The 23,346-nt window shown below is 35.6% G+C and overlaps 1 protein-coding gene across 1 annotated transcript in view; it reads right to left on the bottom strand.

Moving 5' to 3' along the window:
• The window catches only part of LOC150078633 (solute carrier family 12 member 4-like), a 643,041-nt gene that overhangs the window by 340,904 nt on the left and 278,791 nt on the right, over positions 1 to 23,346 (bottom strand). Inside the window, exons 8-10 of the mRNA XM_090383812.1 lie at positions 22,466 to 22,692; positions 18,865 to 19,023; positions 4,725 to 4,823 (exon numbers count right to left, since the gene is read on the bottom strand). Coding sequence (XP_090239938.1) covers positions 4,725 to 4,823; positions 18,865 to 19,023; positions 22,466 to 22,692 — 485 coding nt within the window. The remainder of the gene's footprint in view (positions 1 to 4,724; positions 4,824 to 18,864; positions 19,024 to 22,465; positions 22,693 to 23,346) is intronic.

Genomic DNA, 23,346 nt, shown 5'->3' with positions numbered 1-23,346 from the left:
GAATTTTGCTAGCAGGGACAGAGAGGTGATTATCCCGTTGTACAAGGCAATGGTCAAGCCACACCTAGAATACTGTGTACAGGTGTGGAGGCCTCATTTTAGGAAGGTTGTAGAGTTGCTAGAACGAGTACAAAGGGCAACAAGATTGGTGAGGGGAACAAAGGGTTGCTCTTACCAAGAAAGGCTTAAGTTCTGCAAATTGCAGCGCCTGGAAAGTAGGCACCTGCGAGGTGATCTGATTGCAGTGTATGAGACCTTGAATGGGTTGAGCAAGCTGAATGCTGATGGGATTCTTCCTCTTGCTCAGATTAAGAACCTGAGTGGGGCACAGATTCAAATTGAGGAAAGACAGTTGTAGAATAGATGTTTGCCTTTAGCCAGCCGATGGTTGATTGGTGGAACAGACTTCCATCTTTTGTTTTGGAAGTTGAACAAATGGAGGGGTGAAATGGGAGAGTTTTTTTTTTTTTTTGGCTGATGCTGTATAAGCTTGCTTTCTTGCATTGTATGCCTCTACTAATGCTAATAAGGCAAAGATGGTTACAAGAATAAAGTATCAGGCAAATACTTTATAATTCTTGCCATTAACTTTGAACTTTTTAAATTTTCTAGTGAAAAGACATATAAAGAAAGATTTTAAAAATTCATAAATAGATATAAAAGGTGAATATTTTCACAAAAATTGCATGGAACATATAGTTATTCCTGTTTTTAAATGAAAAACTGCAATAATTATAGAGTATAAGCTCATAAACCCCAGGGGCTCACATCTGGTGAGTATGGGGGCTTGGCACACCCGGTGTCCTGAGCTGGATATCATCATTCTTCTCTTTCTTGATGATTCCCTTCTACTTCTGACTCACTCACTCACTCTCACTCTCTCTCTCTCTCTCTCTCTCTCTCAGGGTAATTCAGAAATATTTTTTGGCTGGTACAGCATAAACATCAGGCTTCCTTGCACTATATGGCAAATAATAATAGTTAGTATGAACCAGAGCTGTAATGCTCAATACATTCTACATTGATATCAATATTTGTAAAATAATAAGGGAAGTTTACCTCAATATAGTATGTAGAACACTTCCGTATGATACTCTCCAGAAATTAAAACGAAAAAAATCAAAAAACGTACATTAGAGTAACAAATAATTTAAAAAATAATTAAAAATCAATTCAACACAATAAAACTCAATTTAACACAATTAAAAATCAATTTTACACAATTAAAAAATAAGAAAATTAATTAAAAGAATTTAACGAAAAAAAGTGCAAAACGATTTTCCTTCCTGAAGCTGACAACGCTTTTCGACCATATGTCGTGATCACAGGAATGAAAATTGAAAAGCGTTGTCAGCTTCAAGAAGGAAAATCGTTTCGCAATTTTTTTCGTTAAATTCTTTTAATTAATTTTCTTATTTTTAATTGCGTAAAATTGATTTTTAATTGTGTTAAATTGAGTTTTATTGTCTTAAATTGATTTTTAATTATTTTTTAAATTTTTTGTTACTCTATTAAAGTTTTTCGATTTTTTCGTTTTAATTTCTGGAGAGTATCATACGGAAGTGTTCTATGTACTATATTGAGGTAAACTTCTCTTATTATTTTACAAATAATAATAATAATAAGCTCAGAGTATAAGATCTATGCAAAAAACATTAAAAATAAATTGAGTAAATTCTATGAATCTAGATACACAAGGAGCAGAATGGATTTAGATGAGGATCTTCCTGCACAGATGGATATTTTCCATCAAAATCCTAATTTAAAAAAACAAAGAATACAATGTCAAAATATATCTAGTTTTCACAGACTGCTAAAAAAGGTTTTGATAATATTAGCAGAAATAATATTAGAAATTATTAAAGAAGGTTTCCCAAATCAAATAATAAAAAGGTATATACCACAGTGAGAAAAACACAATAGTAATAAAAATTAATGGAGAGATTTCAACTGGAAACCAATAAACAGTGTAATTACATAAGGATGCTACCTCTCACCTCTTCTCTTTAACAGCTATTCAAATTCTATGATAAGAAATTGGAGAATAACTATTCATGTTAATATTCCTCTGAAACAAGGAATGTATCATATTGAGCCATTTTCAAATGATCAGGTTTTAATGGCCAGCTCTAAGGATGATGTACAAGATTCAGTTCATCATTTACACTTACTTGCAAAAAAAAAAAAAAAAAAAAAAAAATATCACCAGGAAAAACAAAAAAAAAAAAGGCTTGCCAGTAAAGAGCCAACAAGGAGCAAAATCTGTATAGCAAATCAAATCTTACAAGTATATAGTTTTAAATATCTTGGGTACTCTAAACATATGAGATGTGGAAATAAAGTTGCCAGTCTGGTGCTGATGTGGCCATGTTTGTAAATAAACCGAATTGGTAATCAAACTTCCCTCAACAGATGGTGGTACAGAGACTGTCCAGTAGGTTGACAGGTCGCAAGTGACTTTCATTAGTAGCATTAACATTGTGTCATGATTTTTACAATCAAGCAACAAAAAATATAAAATTTTGCTTTAAACTGGGAAAATCTGCAACAGAAATGTATGAAATGTTAAAAACTATTTATGGTGATGAAACACCATAAATAGTGGTGATGAAACACCATTACTAGTGTGTTTTGTGATGACCCAAGAAGTTCACCAACCTCAAAATGAGGACAGAGTTGCAAAAATTTGGGAAATCATAGCAGGAGAGTGTTGTTTGACCCTCAGAATGATGGCTGATGAGTTGGATATGAATGAGAAGACAATTCATCAAATTCTGCATGAAGATTTAAGAAAAGGAAGGTCTGTGCAAAATTTGTGCTGCACAGCCTCACAGATGAGCAGAAACAACAAAGAGTGTCATCATGCAAAGACTTCATCCAGATTTGTCAAGACAATCCTAATTTCCTCAACTGTATTGTCAATGGAAATGAGTGTTACAACCCAGTACAACCCAGAGATGAAGCATCAGAGCATGTAATGGATTTCAAAATCATCACTAAGGCCCAAAAAAGTTTTGTTTACAGAAGTCCAGGATCAAGACAATGCTGACCATATTTTTTGACAAACAGGGAGTGATTCACAAGGAATTTATGCTTGAAGAAAAGAGAATCAATGCTGTGTTTTATGTACAAGTGCTTCAAAGACTATTGAAGTCCATTTCCTGGGTTAGGCCACAATTTCAAGAGAAAAGCAGCTGGTTCTTGTTGCACAACAATGCCTCCCTTATTCCACACTTGTAAAGACATTTCTGACAAAACATGGCACTATACAGATCAACCATCCACCCTACTCTCCCAAGCTAGCACCAGCAGACTTATTCTATTTTACCCAGGGTGAAAACTGCCTTCAAAGGAAAGAGATTTCAGGATGTTGAACACATAAAGAAAATGTAACTGCCAAACTGAACTAATCTCTTTGGATGCCTTTGCTGACTCTTTTCATTAACTTTTAGAATGGTGTATGTAATAAGTGCATTCAATCAGGTGGTGATTACTTTGAATAAAAATAAAACCATTTTTAAGCTCCTTCATTTTGTGTTCTTTTTATTGCATCAGTCCAGGAACTTTACTGCCACACCTTGTATATGAAAGAAAATTACAAAAACTCCAAGATAAGAAATTGCAACAGAGCACTAAGGATCGTAAATCAAGTTTTTAGACCTTTACTTATACAAAAACATATACAGGGTAATTTTTCATTCACCATACTATTTATTTTCTTTGCAGTTTTGGGTTCAAAATTTTCATACCAACAACATCATTACCTTGTAAAGAAAGGTTTGGAGATTTGGTGGGCAACAGTGAATACTGCAGGAATAGTCCTGGGGTTCCTGCATGAAATTTTTGACAACAGGGTGGTTTCTAACCACTACACTGCAGTGAATGGAAAAGGACAGGCATGGTCTCCTATGTCACCTGATTTAAATCCATGTGATTTTTATTTCTGTGGTTATCTCAAAGATAGAATGTTTCATAAGAATCAACAGAGCATTCCTGCACTGAATAGAGCATTTGAAGATGATATTTTTCTGTGTTGTATGAAATGATGGATTATGTTCTTTGCAACTTCACGCTCCGACTGCATTATACTATTCATAAACATGGAGGACATATTAAACATGTTGTGACATGAATTTCCCAACTATTAAATATAGTTCAAGTGTCAATTTCTGTTTCTAAATATATTATGTTCTTCAGATGAATAAAATGGTATGATAAATAAAAAAAAAAAAACCATACACGAATGAGACTTTATAAAAATATGCTAGCCAGACTTTTAATTTATAAAAACACACTAGCCAGACCTTTAATTGTATATGGAGGTGAGGATTGGACCATGTGTAAGAAGGGTGAAAAAGAAGAATAATGGCTGCAGAGATGCAATTCATGAGAACTCCTGACCATACCAGATTTTACAAAAGAAGAAATCAGAATATAATGGAAAAACTAAAGGAAAAAACAATAACTGAACACAAACAAATTATAGAATAAGATGGAAAGATCATGTATAGAGAATGGATAATCAAAGAATCCCAAAACTGATGCTACATTATAAAACAATTGTCAGATCTGTCAGAGGACGTCAGTGGAGATGGCATGAAAATATAATGGGCCTCAAGGCCTAATATTTAGAAGGAAGAAGAACATAATAACAATAATTTTGTGCTTTTATTTAGCTTTCAGAATTAAAGCCTACAGTCCTGTGATGGACACAGAAAGGATACATACAAATGATGTGGTAAGTTGAGCTGCCAAAGTACCTACTGGGATTGATTTCTGTGCATCTGCTAAATCTCCAGATCTATTAGAACCAGCCATAATGCCTGAAAAAAAAATAATGAATATATATTCTGATCTGATAAATCTACAGAAGAAAATTAAATTTTCTTTATATATAGGAACAGCTAAGAAATTAAGCATATAATTTCTAGCTCAAATTCTTGAATTATTCATATCTGAATAATTTAAATTATCTATTAATCTCATACCCAAAAGCATTTATTAATAAATGTGTGATCATTAGCATCAATGCAAATGATCACACACACATGCACACTGAACCAGGGGAACTTCATCCCTACAGGACCGGGTGACATAACTGGCTGTAATCTAATTATATTTTAACTGGTTTACTATCAGTTAAAATATTTTCACAAAAAAAAAAAAAAAAAAAAACAAACACAGTACTACTAGAGAGTCAGAATTTCCTCACTGTTATCATTTATCAGCCTGCCAAGTTTGTCACACATCAATAGGGAGTTATTGGAACCTACAGCATGAATAACATACTATGAATAACTTCAGTCAGAGTTTCCACTGCCGCTATATGACAGAAAAATTTCAAGCTCATCTACTCCACACATTAAATTCAGCAAAATAGAGTATCAGACATTTAATGCTCTTTATTATTGTTAATGTTTTGTTCATGTTTATTATTAATGTTTATGTTTTTATTTTAAGTATAGAGTGGGATATTTGATTGGAATATAGATTGTAATGGAATAACTGCTGATAAGGATAAAACAGCTGAAAAAAACATTAGTTATGGTACAACAGTCTAGTGAAACCATAGAATATGCCAGTATTAGTAGGCAACAGGTATTACTTGTACTATTACTACTATGGTTGAATATGGTATCATATATATATAATGAGTTAGTTGTATTGTTGCATACTGTCAACTCCAATTATTAATAAATGCCACTCAAGGGTCAACCATTAAGACTGGAGAAAATCAACAATACAATACAATCCTCAATATGCATGTAGTAATATAATTTAAAATTATTCTAATATAATATAGGCTTGGCAGTACAATAAACTTTTTACTTAATCACAATTTTAATTTAATATAATAATATAATTTAAAATAACAAACATTAATTTATATGAAAATAATTATTGTTGAACTCAAACCAATAAAACCAAAACTGAAAGGTTTTGGTTTTACTGGAAAGGAAAGGATAAAGAAAGGAAACTATGGTAATGTTAATGTTAAATATTAGCATTAGCATTAGTAGAGGCATATGATGCAAGAAAGCAAGCTTATTCAGCATCAGCCAAAAAAAAAAAAAAAAAAACCCCACTCCCATTTCACCCCTCTGTTCGTTCGAAATACCTGTCCAGTTGAGCTTTAAATTTGTTCAGGCTATCAACTTCAACAACAAGTGATGGAAGTCGGTTCCACCAACCAACCACCCGCTGGCCAAAGGCAAATTTCCGCACATTTATCCGACATCCGTCCTTCCTCAATTTGAATTTATGTCCTCTGAGGTGATTATTCTGAGCAAGATGAAGAATCCCATTGGCATTGAACATGCTCAAACCATTCAAAGCCTTATACACCTCTATCAGATCACCTCGCTGGTGCCTAGTCTCCAGACTCTGTAATTTGCAAAACTTAAGCCTTTCTTCATAAGAGCAACCCTTTGTTCCATTCACTAATCTTGTTGCCCTTCTCTGTAACCGTTCCAGCAGTTCTACATCCTTCTTGAAATGAGGCCTCCAGACCTGTATACAGTACTCAAGATGTGGCCTAACCATTGCCTTATACAAGGGAATAATCACCTCCTTATCCCTGCTAGAAAAATTCCTGTATATCATTGACAAGACACCATGAGCTACTCTTGCAGCTCGTCTGCACTGCTCAGAGAACTTCATATCTGCCTGCACAATTACCCCCAGGTCCTTTTCATTCTCCACCACTGTCAGTGCAGTACCGCAGAGTTGATACGTTGCTCTGGGGTTACTGTTTCCCATATGTAGTACTTTACATTTTTCAATGTTAAACTTCATTTGCCACCTCTCAGCCCATCTGTTCAACCTTTCCAGATCCTGTTGCAGCAGCATAGCGTCAGTAGTGTCCTTAACGACCCTGCCAACCTTTGTATCATCTGCAAACTTGGACATTAAACTTGATATCCCATCATCAATATCATTCATAAACACCGAAAACAACAACGGACCCAACACTGAACCTTGAGGAACTCCACTAATAACATTAGTCCACGTTGAGCAGTGTCCATTGATTACCACTCTCTGTCTTCTGCCACTCAACCATCCCCTTATCCATAGCAGCAATTTGCCTCCAATGCCACACTGCTCCAATTTGTGCAGCAGTCTTCCATGTGCAACAGTATCAAAAGCCTTTCTAAGATCCAAATATATAATATCAAAGTTATTCCCTGCATCCAGTTCTTTTGTGACTACATCATAGTATCCAATCAAATTGGTCAGGCAAGACCTGCCCTTAACAAAACCATGCTGTGTCTGAGCTATAACTGAATTCTTGTCTAGATGATCCTGCAGTGCTTCTTTAACCAGTGCCTCCATTAATTTACCTGGAACAGAAGTTAAACTAACAGGTCTATAATTACTTGTGTCAGCCTTTGATCCTCCGTTGTGAATTGGGGTTACATTTGCACATCTCCAGTCTATGGGTACCTCCCCTGAGTCCAAAGAAGCTCTCATAATTATGGCTAGGGGTTTGCATACTTCCTTTGCTGCCTCCTTTAATATAACTGGATAGATTCCATCCACCCCAGGTGCCTTTTTTATGTTTATCCTCAACAATCTCTCCTCCACTTTCCTCTCAGTTATTACAAAATCATCCAGCTCACTGCCAATGTTTACTTTACCTACATCATTCTCCTTCCTGAATAACTCCTCATGCATGAATGTAGATACAAAATACTCGTTTAGATTGTTAGCCACCTGAGCAGGATCCTCAACTGTTGATCCATCAATATCCAGTGGACCAATCTGATTCATCCCTTTCCTTCTCAAGTTCAAATATGTAAAGAACTCTTTTCTGTTTTTCTTTGCATCCTTTGCCAAGGATTTTTCGTAGTCTGCCTTTGCCTGCCTAATCTCCTTTGTGACTTGGTTACAGACCAACTTATATCTATCATAGGCTTCCATGTCACCCATTAATTTGTATGTATCCCATGCATTTTTCTTCTCTGCCACATGTCTCATTAATTCATCTGACAACCATTTAGGCCTAAACCTTGAACAATATTTCTTAGTTGGTATGTAAAGCCTGGTAGACTCAAGATTAGTTCCTTGAATGCTTCCCATTTTGAGTTTGCTGTTGGTAACATCATCAGTTGGTCCCACTGTATAGAATTTAAATACTGTCTCAGACCATCATAGTCGCCTTTACGAAAACAAAAACCCTTCCCTTTACCTCTGATGGTAGTTACCTCCTTGAGTAAATCCCACTTCAACACACTGTGATCACTGCCACCTAGTGGTTCATTTATCTGCAGATTCTTAATGCATGAAGAATCACTACTGATAATCAGATCAAGAGTATTGCTCCCTCTTGTTGCCTCACGAACATGCTGATGTAGAAAACAATCATCCAATAAATCCACAAAAGCCTTGCTAGTGTGCGAGTGACCAACCCACAAATTCCAGTCAATATCTGGGAAATTAAAATCCCCCATTATAAGACTCTCTGAATTACTGGCCCACTCTATTTCCCTGTGCAATATCCTATTATACTCATCAGAGTCATTAGGCCTATAGCACACTCCTACTCTCAATTTTGATTTCCCTATGCTTATGTCACACCAAACTGACTCGACACTGCCCTGTCCATCGATGTCGACTGGCTTCACTTCCTTGGACTTTATGTGTTTCTTAATTAATAGCATAACCCCTCCTCCCCTTCTGTCCTGTCTATCCTTCCTATACACATTGTATTCCCCAAATTCCAATTCCGCATTACTTATATCTGTGTGACACCACGTCTCTGATATCCCAACAATATCTGCCTTTGATGTTTTGAGCAATACCTCAAATTCATCAAATTTATTTACCAAACTCCTAGCATTGGTGTACACGCAGGTATACATGCACCTGTTTCTATTCTTAGCTACTCTAACACAACCCATGTGTTTACTTGTGCCGCAATGACTCCCAGCAGGCTCTGAAATACCCTGCATCTTGTTTTCCAGGCTGCTGCTCATTCCAATAGAAGCAGTGCAAGAATCACTTCCACCTCTGCCAGTGGCTACTGTTAATCTATTAGTCCTTGTATCCCCCCCAACTAGCAGTTTTCCAACCCACCTAACACTGCCTCGACAGCATCAGCAAAAATTTTTGCACCCTTTCTATTTAAGTGTATCCCATCCCTGTAGAAGCAATCTCTCCTGTTAACAAGTACAGTCCAGGCTGAAAAAAATTCTACCCCTTGAGCCTTGCACAATCCCTCCAGGGCCGAATTGATCGACAAGGCTCTCATCATATACTCCCTCCTATCGTGTCTGGGCAGAATTGCAGACACTTTCAAGTTCAACCCTAATTCACGGCTTTTTTTCAACAGTGACCTGTACTTGCTAAATAATTCCGCCGGTCTCCTACTCTTAATATCATTAGTGCCAACGTGTACAACTATATCACCTTTTGTGCCCTTAAAAGATGATATCTGCTCTACAACGTCATCAACCTTTGCCCCTGGCAGACATACCCTGGTCCTATTCCACCTATCCTTTTTACAAAGCATGTTCCCCGTTTCCCTGACAATAGAGTCACCAACAACTACTAGTTCCTGTGGGACCAGCGCATTCTGCCTAGGGGGCTGCCTCTGTGTTGCCTGATGACCAAGTGCAAGCTCTGGCGTTGATGTGGGCAGCTGAGAGCTTGATGGGCCCCTCAATTTATTTCCTTCGAGGGCATCCACCCTGTCCTTCAAGCTCTCATAAAGGCCCATAACAACGCTGAGTTGTCGCCTGATTTCCTTGCACTCCTTACATCGTGCACACACAAAGACATCCCTTGGCAGTATCATGTCCCGTACCCGACTGCTCCGCAAACATCAAGCAAACAGTGCATTTTAAAAGACTGTGATTCAGAGGGCAACTGCCCCCCTCAGTTCTCCCCTGAACCACAGCACTACCATTAGCTTGAGCCTTTTGCTTTGCTGCTCTGGTCAGAGTCATGATTCCGATTTAATTCAATAAAATTCAAAACAAAAATTAAATCCTTAAGTTATATCCCAAAACAGTTATGTTATATATATATTTTTTCGGTATCTAGTGTTTTCTACGAGTTCCCTTTATACAACTTCCGTATCACGTGTACCACTATAGTTATGTATTAATTATTTGTTACGATTAAGTCGTTATATATATATATAGAGTTAAAAATACAATTTAATTGACAATAAAGTTTATCAAGATTAACAGATTTACTGATTAATTGACAATATTATATTATGCACTATACTACACTAAGCTTATGCTATCGTGTAAATATGGCGGGAATTCACGAACGGTATTTCTACGGACTCGTAAGTATTGATTAGCTTCCAAATCTCGCTATCTCAATTTAGAATAAACTAAGGATCCTAACTAGGTCTATAATCTACTTATAGAAGATAATTTGATTAATTTGATTAACAATTGGTTAATAAATCGACTAAATTTGGTTAAAAAAAAAAAAAAAAAGACCTCTCGTTCAATTTGTGACACGTGGATTTGATACCGTTACCGATACTAAGTAATATCTACAAAATCTCTGTCTAAGTTAAACTTTAAACTAAGTATCGTAACTAGGAATATAAAGCTACTCTAGAAAATAAGTTAATATGACAATTTAAACTAATAAAGCAGAAAATAAATCAGGAAAAACTTCTCTGTTTCAAGAGCTTTAAGGAGCAACGGCCGCACAGGCTAACCTCGCACCCAGACTCCAGAAATTTAATATATTAAATTTATGGTCAGAGTTAAGTTGCTTTGGCAGTGACCCTAGTCCATAATAAGAATTTATTATCAATATTATACTATCCATTTATATAATATAATTCCAATTCCACACCCTAAAGAAGAGCCTACTTTAATATATGGGTTCTTTAATTCTAAATTATTATTCATAAATGAATAAAACCAATGGGTGTCTCTATATTAAATCAGCAGCCATGAGCAGTAATACAGAAAGACAAATGATACTGAAACTGAAGAATAGCGATGGTGTACTTATAAACAGCAGAGAAGGCATAATTCAAATAGCAGAAGACTACTATAGAGAATTATACAAGGAGCGAGGAATGATGCCAGCAGTGGGGAAGATGGATTGCAAAGTAGCAACACATACAACATGCCCGATATTCTTCCTGATGAGGTAGAACATGCATTGAAGAAAATGAAGAATCAGAAAGCCCCGGGGGGAAGATGAAGTTACTGTAGAGTTGTTAAAATTGGGAGGAAGAGACATAACACAAAAACTGGCAAGGCTCTTCACAAAGTGCATTAGAAAAGGTGTGACACCTAAGCAGTGGAATAATGCAATCATAGTTTTGCTGCATAAGAAAGGAGATAAATCAGAAATTGGAAATATAGACCCATTATATTTGTTATCCCACTGAAACTGAAGTTCACAATGGTCATTACTAACAGATTAGAAAGAATACTTGATGAGAATCAACCGAAAGAGCAAGCTGGCTTTAGGACAGGATTCTCAACTATGGATCACCTTCACATAATATCACAGCTAATGGAGAAAGCAAATGAATATAAAACACCATTATGCCTGGCATTTGTGGATTATGAAAAGGCATTTGACTCCATACAGCATAAGGCAATGTTTTGGGCACTGGAAAGACAAGGCATACATACCCCATATATCATGATTTTGAAGAAAATATATGAGAGTGCTACCTCCTTTATTAGACTAGACAAAGACAGTAGGAAATTTAAAATTGAGAAAGGAGTTCGACAAGGAGACACAATATCTCCGAAGCTGTTTACTGCTGCCCTTGAGGAAGCTTTCAGAAGATTAGACTGGTCGCAGAAAGGAGTCAATGTGAACGGAGAGTACCTAAACCATTTACGATTTGCAGATGACATTGTGGTCATAAGCCACGATCCCAAAGAATTAAGAGGAAAATCATAATCAGTTATGCACAGTTAGTAAGGATTTTGGACTAAAGATGAATATGGCTAAAACAAAAGTAATGGTGAACAAGTATGCCACAGAAAGGGAAATAATGATTGAAGGAGCAGTAATTGAAAAGGTGGAGTCATATACTTATCTGGGACAAGTTATTAGCTGTAATAACGATAAATGGCTGGAAGTCAAGAGAAGAATAAATTTTGGATGGATAGCATTCAGGAAATATAGTCACATACTGAAGAGCAATATCCCAGTTTGTCTGAAACGTAAAATAATGAACCAATGTATACTCCCCACCATGACTTATGGAAGTGAAACTTGGGCACTCACCAAAAGAATGGAAGAAAAGCTGAGAACTACGCAGTAAAGAATGGAACGAATTATATTGGGAATCAGACTGTTAGATAAGAAGAGAAACACATGGATTAGGCAGCAAACTCAAGTAGTAAAGGACATTCTTATCAAAACTAAAGAACTAAAATGGTTTTGGGCAGGACACATAGCTCGAAGACATGATGACAGATGGACTAAGAAAATAACAGAATGGTACCCAAGATGAGCTAGAAGAAAACCTGGAAAACAAAGGCGGAGATGGACAGATGAAATTCATGAGTTTTTGGGTAGTAAATGGATGGCCAGTGCTCAAAACAGAAGGAACTGGAAAGTTGCTGGAGAGGCCTTCATCCTGCAGTGGATTGAAAATGGATGATGATGATGATATGATACAAATAATAGATAATGAATAGAATGCAAACTTAAGAAATAAAAGATTTCATACCCACCACCCTCTGTGAGTTAAATAAGCAAACATAACAAACCAAAATGAAAATTTAACCGTCCACACAATCAATCGATGGGTCTAACCCAAATGCAAATTAATATTGAACTAAATCATAAATAACTAAATAAAAATCAGATGGCTAATTAAGTAACATAAACCAAATTATAGAATAAATTTCAAAAAAATAATGAAAATATCAAGAGTGTGGGACAGAATAAAACATAAATCAGAAGAAAGGTGGGAGGAGAGGCTAATATAATGGACCATGTGACATCCATAACTAAAATCACTATATTTCACTACAGGAACAGACATGAACAAAAGAAAAGCTAACCCACATTACAAATTACACCTACAGTCTATTGGTTATACTGCTCTGCATATCTTTTGATATTCATTATCATAGTTCATGGTGTTTCTGTGTGCAATTTTAATGCTAATCTAAAAATCCAAATAATTTTTACCAATCATATGCAGCTTTTTTATTAGTATGAATTGTTATTTTAGATATACATTCTTCATATATGGGATAAATACTTTATATGTGACTGACAGGCCCAGACATGCTTAGACATATCAAAGTCTGCAAGTTAGGTAGCTATATAAACCTGTGAAGTGTTTCTTCAGATATTAGTTTGGATGACTGGATCAGAGAATAACAATGCAGAAGAAACCTGTGAAGTGTTTCTTCTACATTCAATTATTCTCTGATCCAGTCATCCTAACTAGTATCTGCTTCTGTCATATTCTTTGGCAATGGCAACTTGTTGGCAACATATTCTTTGGCAATGGCAACTCGTTGTAACAATTCAATTATATTTCATTACAATTTCGGCAATCATGTTGTGGCAAAACAAAGGGAGGATATAACACATTTATGAAGAATGTATATATTGCATATTTTGAAATTAAATTGGATGACCAAGATAAAGGCTGGGTCCACCCCCTATAAAGTGTGACATATATGTACAGAGGGCTTGTGATTATGGAAATGTGATAAAAAGATAGCTATGATATTTGCAATTCCCATGGCATGGAAGGAACTCTGGGGAAATACGAAAGACTGCTACTTTTGTAAATGTAGCAGATTATAATGCAAAGAACAAGCAGAGCACTGTGTATCCCAACAACATTATTTCAGCTGTAAGGCCAGTATCCCACAGGCCTGAGCAATCAGTACCACCTTCACCAGTTGTTCTTGAACATATGCCATTGGATACCAAATCTGACATTTATGATCTAAAGGATCAAATATAAACTATTGTGACAAAGAAATCTACAACTCTGGACCACAGCTATGTGAACACAAAGTGAACCTGACAATTTAGTGAGAGAGATTTAAATCTACCTAAAGGGCCTGCAGAGCTTTTAGGGTCAAAACTGAAATCCAAGAATCTGCTTGCTCCAGGAACAGTTTAGCATGACTTATTACCACCCTATCGTGTCCATCCTTCTTAAATATATTATACACACTACAGCGCAAAACTCATCATTTAGTGCCACTAAGTTTCTGTTGTCCTATTATGTTAAGTTAGTGCCCCATCCAGGAGTTCAAACCAGCTCATTTTATTGACACCATTACTGACATTACTTTAAATAGAGTTCAAACTAAGTTCTCTTGTGTTATTCCTCATCTGATACATCCATTGTAAGCTTATTACCATAGCATTAATCCCTTGCCCATTTAACACTTTTGCTGCTTGCTTTTCCAATGATCTTTTTTCAAAACCACAGGAATGAGTCAATCTGGACTGGAGAGACAGAGACATTTTTTGGCTTTCTTCTCACTATGACTGAATTTGTCAGGCTCCAGTGAAGGTTGCTTGACAAAAAAAATCTGGCTTTTCTTCTGTCAAACTGAAAGAAAAAGTTCTAAAAGTAGGGTAGTTTCGTTCCAAGTGGATTTAAAACCCAATGCCACATACTTGTGTAATGAAGCAGTGAACGTGTTAAAACATCACTGCCCTAGAGACATCTTTCCAATATCAAAAGGCTTTTTAGCTTGGGAAGCCTCATGCAAGAATTATTGAGATGTATGCAAGCACTACTTTGACCAATTTCATCAGATAAACACATATAAATTATCCCTGAACTCTCCGTCCTTCCTCTCTAAATAACAGTATCCCTGAACCCTTAAGGCCTCTACAATGAATAAATATCATAGCTTGCTAACTTAACACTAGGAGTACACTTTTTTTGGCTAATGCTGCATAAGCTTGCTTTCTTGCATCGTATCTATTACAGCAATCTATTTTTTGTGCCATTTTATCTGAGCTGATGTCTTTTTCTGAACTTGTGTCTAAATTAATTTAAAATTTGTTTATATTAAACCTTATCTAGCAGTGTTATGGTGACAAAACGTAGACAGACAGAATTAAGCCTGGAAATGAAACTAAAAATTAATTATATAAGAGGCTGATAGGATGGAAAGAAGCAAAACGGACATTGCAAAGGAATACAACATCCTTTTACCTACTCTACCTACAAAACTGAAAAAGATTTGAAGTGCATGACACTAGAGCAGCGATGAAAAACAGGAAACGAATTTGTGGTGCAAAATACGAGGAGCTTGAAACAAAAGTTTTCGAGTGGTACCAACAAATGTGTGCATCTAATTTGCCAATATCAGGTCTGATTTTGCAAGAAAAGGCAAATTATCTAGCTCAGCAACATCGGATTAGCGACTTCAAAGATTTAAAGACAGAAATAACTTGGTTTCGTGAAATGTTTGCGGTGAGTTTGGATTAGTCGACAAAAAAAAGGCTACAGACTGGTTGTGTTTTGTGCGATCCATCCTTGAAAAATATGAGGCAAAGGATATTTTTAATCTTGATGAGACAGGCTTATTTTATAATTTGCTGCCAAACAAAACATTTGCTGTTTGAGGAGAGTCTTGTCATGGTGGAAAATTAAGTAAAAAAAAGACACTGTTCTGTTATGCAGCAATTCAGATGGCAGTACAAAACTATGCCCATTTGTGATTGGTAAGTTTTCCAAGCCAAGATGTTTTAAAGCAGTTAACCAACTTCCCTGTGATTATGAGGCCAATAGAAGTGCTTGGCTTGTGGTCAAAATTTTTCAGTCTTGGTTATCAAAATTGGACAGAATGGCTTCAGAAAAAAAGGAACATTTTGATGATTCTAGACCAATGTATAGCACATTCTGCCGAGACACTTAAGTTGACAAATATACGGCTGTTGTTTTTACCCCCCCCCCCAATACCACCAGTTTAATGCAATCACTAGACCAAGGCATTATTTATAACTTCAAGAGAGCATATAGAGCCCGCCTGATAAGGTACTTGATCCACAACATAGGAGGGAACAATTTGCAGCCAATTTTGAGCAACTGCACAGTTGCTATGTGATGCAGCTTTGTTTGGTCCTAAATTCCACAGCTCAGCTAGAATTAGCAAGCAATATGGCTGTTCATGAAAAATTATGAATTATGAATATTCTTTATTGAAAGGTCCTTGCATAATAAAATAAGTAAAAAACAAAGTAGGTGAATGTAAAGTGTGGAAATTTCTGGGTTATTACAGAGAATTTGTTCATTTTTCAAGGTTATTATAACAAATTTAAAATAGTTTGAGAAATACTGCTCACACTGTGTTACAGACTTTTTACTTGAATGTAAAATAGCTTTAAGTTTATGGGAAATCACAGATTATTTTAACATGCTGGGATTTCAAAAACTGGGGCATTACAAAACATTTTGATAGCATTGAAAAGCAGAGCTAAGAACATACATTTTTAATTTTCTTTGTTATTATAATGCATTTGTTTACATATGTGTGCTATACTTCAGAAACCTTAAAAAATTTAGTTTCAAAATGTTTAGCACAAAATGTTTATGCCGACTCCTATATTTTGAGTTAAACGCTTTCCACTGTACTGTACAATCAATATGCTGTTTAGCATTTTTTCTGCTATATGCTTGACAAGAAAATACACAGTCAAAAGACTGAAAAAAAAAAAAAAACAAAACAACATATTTACCCAAGATCATAAATATTATAACCACTATAAGCATTCAAATAAATGCTTTCACTTCTTTTTTTCTCCTCACTTATTTTCTATCTTAAAAACCTAATATTTCTGTCTTTGAATCTATTAAAATATTTGAGGAAGATGAAGGAATTTTATCTATTTTACTTCTTCCAGAGGTGGAAGAAGGAAACCACTTTGCTATTTCTCTTTTAAAAAAAAAAATAAAAAAAATAAATACTAAAACTTGTAAATAAATATTAAAACTTAAAAACTAAAATATCCTTTGTATATGTATGTAAACCGCCAATATCCTCAGATTTAATATTCATGGTTTTGTTTACATAGGTTACAACTTTGTATACCTGTTTAATATTTGTGGTTTATTCATGTGCAGTTTTTCCTGCAAGCCTGTCCTACATTTTTAGCATACATATGTACGTTTGTTGTTTATAGTTTTGTGATGCAAAAGCTGCTTCAGCTATATTGCACTTATATATATGTACTTGTCTCTATGTAGTTATGCCACAGAGGTGTGGATGAGATCCTGATTCAGCTTATGGATAGGGGTCTCATCCCAAGTATAACAAATATAAAGGAATCTCTAAATAAATTCAAATCATCGACTTGGAATGCATGCTGGAGGAAGCTGTTACCACAGTGAAAGATATGAAATGCATCACATCAACAGAAGAACAGTTGTGGAAGATTGAGAGCTTTGCACATGATATGGGAAGAGAGAGTTTGATGATCTCAAAGAAAGGGAGGCAAAAGCAATGAAGAAGATGAGTGATGCAATTAGTATTAGCAAATGATGCAATAAAGAAAGCTTATACAGCAACAGCCAAAAAAAAAAAAAAAAAAACCTTCCCATTTCACCTATCCATTCCCTCCAATAGTGTGCCTAGTTCTTCCTTGAATTTATTTAAGCTATCCATTTCCACAACAAGAAATGGAAGTTTGTTCCAACAATCAACCACCCACTGGCTAAAGGCAAACTTCTGCACAATCCTTCTTCTGCAACAATCCTTCTTCAAATAGAATTTATGCACCCTCATGTGCATAGCCTGAGCATGAGGAAGAATCCCTTTTTATGGGCCTTTTTATGAAGAGTAGTCTAAAATTTAAAGAGGAAGGACTTGAGGTTCTAGCAACCCCTTACAAGATAACTACAGAGATTTACAAAGAAAAATGAAGCAGATATCCACAGCAAATTTTTTTTTGATAGCATCACAACTACATCATCTTCCTTTGCAGACCCCTCTAATCATCCTTCTGGAAAGACTCACATCCTCTCTCTCTCTAAGTTATCCTTCTGTATTACTGTCACCTATTATCTTTCAGTGATTTAGATGTTTTTCTTTTACATTCTAGTTTTTTATTTATTCTTCATGGAAAACATATTCATCATTTATTTTTGTTATTATAAGCATGGTTATTACATATATCACATGTTAATTATTATTGATCATGAACATTTACCTTGATTCTGTAACGGTCCACCTAACCCTCTTTTTTCCATAAGACTTTAATCTTAATATTTGCAGCCATTTTGGAATGTATCCCTTGCAAATATTGGGTATTTACTGTACATCAAATGAGTATACTGATAATAGTACTGTATATTAAATATTGAGTATTTACTGTATATTATAAATGTTGAAACTATTTTTTCTGTTCTACTTCAAAAAGGTGAAATTTTGTGAAGTTCCTGGAAAAGTTTGAGGTTATAAATTGAATCTTTGGCATCAAAAATCCTTGTTAAGATTGTGAGTTAGAAAATCAGATGTTCACAAATTGGGATGATTGTTTTACACAGAAAACTAATGATTGATTTACAGATTCTAAATTTCAAAATATAACTACAGTTTGCTGTATACTCTGTATGTACCGTAACCAAAACTATGACCTATTCAAAAGATTCTATATATAACACTTTTCACTTTTTAATTTACACTAATAGCTATTCTCATAACTGTTATTTTTTTCTGTTCTGATTTAATTCAAGCCAATCTCTTTATCTCCATCACCACCACAATAATAAATAGTTCTCCACCTCAATTCCTTGAAAGTAATTTGAAATAAAATTATACAAAAGAGCTGTGTAGTAAAATTTAGATGCTATGTATAAATTAATTAGAATTCACAAAATGTTAATCATACATACCATTCATTTAGCTATACAAAATGCAAACTTACCTGTACAGGAAGGAAAAAAGATGCCAACTAATAATGTAAAAGAAGTTGTTATATCAACAAGGATTTGATTGAAGGTCTGGCCATGTGTAAAGGGCTGTTCTTCATCAGTGGAAAATGCAATAGGATCACCTTTTTCACGAAAACGTGCAGGAACATTTTCTGCAAAACAAGTAGGTTATATTCTTTGCAACTGCTCATATTATATACATTGCTTAAACCAATTAGAAAATATCTCAGTTTGCAACAAAATTATTGTTATTGTTCCTTGGACATTATATTAGGCTAATTCTCAGTTTACTAAAGTAAAAATATGCAGTAAGAGTTATGCTGATGACTAAACCTTTAGCCATGAAAATGATTGAAGATGTGCAAATGTATCTCCTATTCACAAGGGAGGTTCAAATGGTGAAGTAATGAAGTCAGTAATTTAAGAAGTAATACAAGATTGCCTTGTTATGAGTGGAGGCATAAAGCAACACAGCATGCATTTGTTAAGGAGATCATGCCTCTCACCAATTTGATTAGCTACTATTAGGAACTGGATGCAAAGAATAATTTTGATACTATATATTTGGATTTCAGCAAAGCCTTTGACTTTGGCACTGTACCACATATACAGGGTGTTTCAGTTAAACGTTTCAGAACTTCTAAGAGGGGTAGGGTACATCCTGACAACTCGAAATCATATAGCAATGTGGGGTCGGAAATGCTTTCCTGAAGCGGTGTTGTACACAGAAGCACCATAAAGAAAACAGACCGTAAGTGAGAAATCGTTTTAATAATACATGAAAAGAAGCAAAAGGTACATGGATTAAAGTAAGTGTTCGAAGTTTCTTCCACGGGCTACAATGCACGCCTCACATCTCCGACGCATGGACATCCGAACATTCTGGAATACTCCAGGCGAATTTCGAATTTCTTCGGCAGCTACTGCGATTCTTGCAACCAGCTCCTCAGCATTGTCAACAGGGGTGTTATAAATTAGCGATTTCATATAACCCCAGAAATAAAAATCAAGACATGATAGGTCGGGTGACCGAGCAGGCCAACGCACAGGACCACCACGTCCGATCCACTGTTGACCAAATGTGACATCCAGGTAGTTACGAACATCTCCGCTATAATGGGCAGGGGCTCCATCGTGTTGGAACCACATTGTCTGTTGCGTCGATGCAGAAATCTGTTCATCTCTCAAAAGTTGTGGCAATACTTGCTGCAGAAAGATCAAGTAGATAGGTCCGGTTAGACGACACGGTAACAGGTAAGGTCCGATGAGGTGATCTCCCATAATACCGGCCCATACATTGACCGAAAATCGAATCTGTGCTGCACGACGTCGTATTGCATGCGGGTTCTCGACCGCCCAGATATGGTCGTTATGCATGTTGAAAATTCCTTCCCTTGTGAAGGATGCCTCATCGGAAAACAACACTTCAGCAGGAAAAAGGGGATTTGTAGCACATTTTCCAAGGTACCACTGTGCGAAAGCAATACGAGGTGCATAATCCTCCGGTTGCTGTGTCTGAATACGCTGCCTGGAGTATTCCAGAATGTTCGGATGTCCATGCGTCGGAGATGTGAGGCGTGCATTGTAGCCCGTGGAAGAAACTTCGAACACTTACTTTAATCCATGTACCTTTTGCTTCTTTTCATGTATTATTAAAACGATTTCTCACTTACGGTCTGTTTTCTTTATGGTGCTTCTGTGTACAACACCGCTTCAGGAAAGCATTTCCGACCCCACATTGCTATATGATTTCGAGTTGTCAGGATGTACCCTACCCCTCTTAGAAGTTCTGAAACGTTTAACTGAAACACCCTGTATGTGTCCACATGTAATCAATTGGAGCAATGTGGCATTAGGGGCAAGTTACTACTATGGATAAAAGGATGGTTAAATGATAGAAGACAGGATATTTAATAATGAAACAACTACATCAATATTACTGTCAATGTAGTTGTTTCATTAATATTGCAGATGATGCAAAAATCACAGTGGTTAATGACAGTAATCAGGTGGATTCTATTTCAAGAGGTCCATCTGCTTAGATAAACTAAACAGATGGGCTTAAAAATAGCAACTGAAGTTTAACAGTAATAAATGCAAGGTACTACATTAGGCCTCCGTAGCCGAGTGGGCAGGAGCGGGAGTGCAGTAGCACACGCTCTTTGAGTAGACCGGGGTTCAAGCCCCTGACTGCTGAATACGGTCGATCTGCCAACCCGCACTGGACCAGCGTGGCAGATTATGGTCCATTTCCCTCAGCATGAATTGTTGAGGAGGCTTCCACCCTGCAGTGGGTTGATAATGGCTGCACTTTACTTTTTTTTTTACTACATTTGAGCAGCAGTAATCTCAGAATAGAATATCAATTGGGAGGCACCAAACTCAAGGCAGTTGATAAGAAAAAATATGAAGGGGTGATTATACAGTCTTATATAAAATTTTTCTGAGCAGTGCAAAGAGACTGCTAAAACTGCTTATGAGATTTTGTCAATGATATATAGGAATTTTGCCAGCAGGAACAAAGAGGTTTTCATGTTGTATAAGCAATTGTTAGATCTCACCTGGAATATGGATACAGGTTTGGAAACTTAATTTCAGGAAGGGAATATATCTGTTGGAAATGGTGAACAGAAGAGAATGGGATTAGTTGGGGGAAACAAAAGGATATTCTAGATGGGGGGGGGGTGTTCTGTAAATTGTATTCACTGGAAATGTGGCATCTGTGTAATAACCTAATGGTATCTTTGCCCTTTCTCAGTTGAAACACACAAGGGAGCATAAATTTTAAATTGGAAAATAATAGTTGCACATTAGATGCATGGAAATTCTGCCAAAGAGCAGCCAATTGTTGGAATAACCTTCCACCCAGTGTTGTGGAGGATGGGATTATTTTTAATAAATTTTAGGAAGGGTTTGGACAGGACAAATTGTTAGAAGGGATGGGAAAATGAGGTTTGTTTTTTTTTTTTTAAAGCTGGTGCTGTATATGCTGCTTTGCTTTCTAACCAGTAATAATACTAATCACTAATTCATAGGGATGTCCCCTGAGTCCATGGATGTTCTCGTAATTATGGCAAAAGGTTTGCTTATCTCTTTTGCTGTCTCTCTTAATATAACTGGACAGATTATATCAGTCCCAAGTGCCTTATTTACTTTTAGCTTCAATAATTTCTCTTCCACTTTCTCCTCATTTATCACAAAATCATTCAGGTCCCTATTAGCATTTGATATACTTCTGGCACCCCATCTCTAAAAAAATCTTCTAGGGAAAAACTATTTTGTAGGAACGGGGACGCCTGAATTATTTACTCAATAAAATATAAATTTTATTGTTGTCTTTTCTTGCAGAAGCAAATCTGTCTTATGTAACTACCTGGGACTTCAAGCAGAATTCTTCCTGTCTCTTTCTTCCCAATACTGAAGAAAAATTAACAATTTGAGCAAATCTATTATAATGTATATCCCAATGGAGTACAAAATGTAGGAATAAAATAAGTTGGTGTCATGAAATGTTTATGACTGTGCCATATCATAAAAAAATTTTATAATCAGAAATAAATTTAAATTTATATAATTTAAAAAATTGTTACATACCAAAAAATACTCCACTTGCAAGTCCAGGAATGGCACGTATTTCTCGAGCTGGATTATTCTCAAAGTAAGGGTCACATGTATAAGTGGCATCGACAACTGAATTGTTGGCAATAGAACCATTAGTAACAGTACAATATACAAAAAAAAGTGAATCTGAGACATTTTTATCCTTAGAGCACTCAGAATATCCTTTCGAAGTGAGGATGCGTTCTCCAAGTGCGCAAAATCTGTAAAAATGAAATCAATTTCAGAAATATTTTTAATTTTAAATAATTTCTAAATAATTACAAATTAAGTGATAATAAGACTTAAGTTGAAAACTGCTAACAAGCTGTTTAAAAAGGCATGCTGAGAGTAAAGGAAAGATACAACTATAAGCTAATGTGTTCTATACCGAGGACAGGAAAATTAATATTTATTCTCTTTTGAATAAATACTAATAAAGAAAGGAAGGAAGGAAGAAAGAAACTGATAATCTACACTCTCACTGATGCTTTACAGGTATAATTCTAAACAGATCCTTTGGATTGGACTGTACAGTTGAAAGAAGTTATTTTTCATGGCCAGCTATTTAATATAGTTGGCCAGGAAAAATAATTGTAATTCAAAACTTAATAAAGATTAAAACTTGTTAAGTAACATTAATAAACCAGATACAATTGTCTTAGGAACATTAATATACTATGAACTTTTTTAAACAGAATCCTTAAATACACAACAGATTCATATATCTTGTTGTTGTTGTGGAATTTAATGACACATAGACTGCCAGGGCCATATTGCGTCTTTCTCATTGTGAATATGAAATATCAGCTTCATTAATATAACTATATTTTATGATATATTCCTATACGATTTAGGAAAGCAAACAGTTCTTTATT

This window comes from Mastigoproctus giganteus, chromosome 10 (assembly GCF_048544385.1).
Source record: "Mastigoproctus giganteus isolate SK-2022 chromosome 10, ASM4854438v1, whole genome shotgun sequence".
Lineage (NCBI taxonomy): Eukaryota > Metazoa > Arthropoda > Arachnida > Uropygi > Thelyphonidae > Mastigoproctus > Mastigoproctus giganteus.
This window is presented reverse-complemented; position numbering and strand designations above follow the sequence as displayed.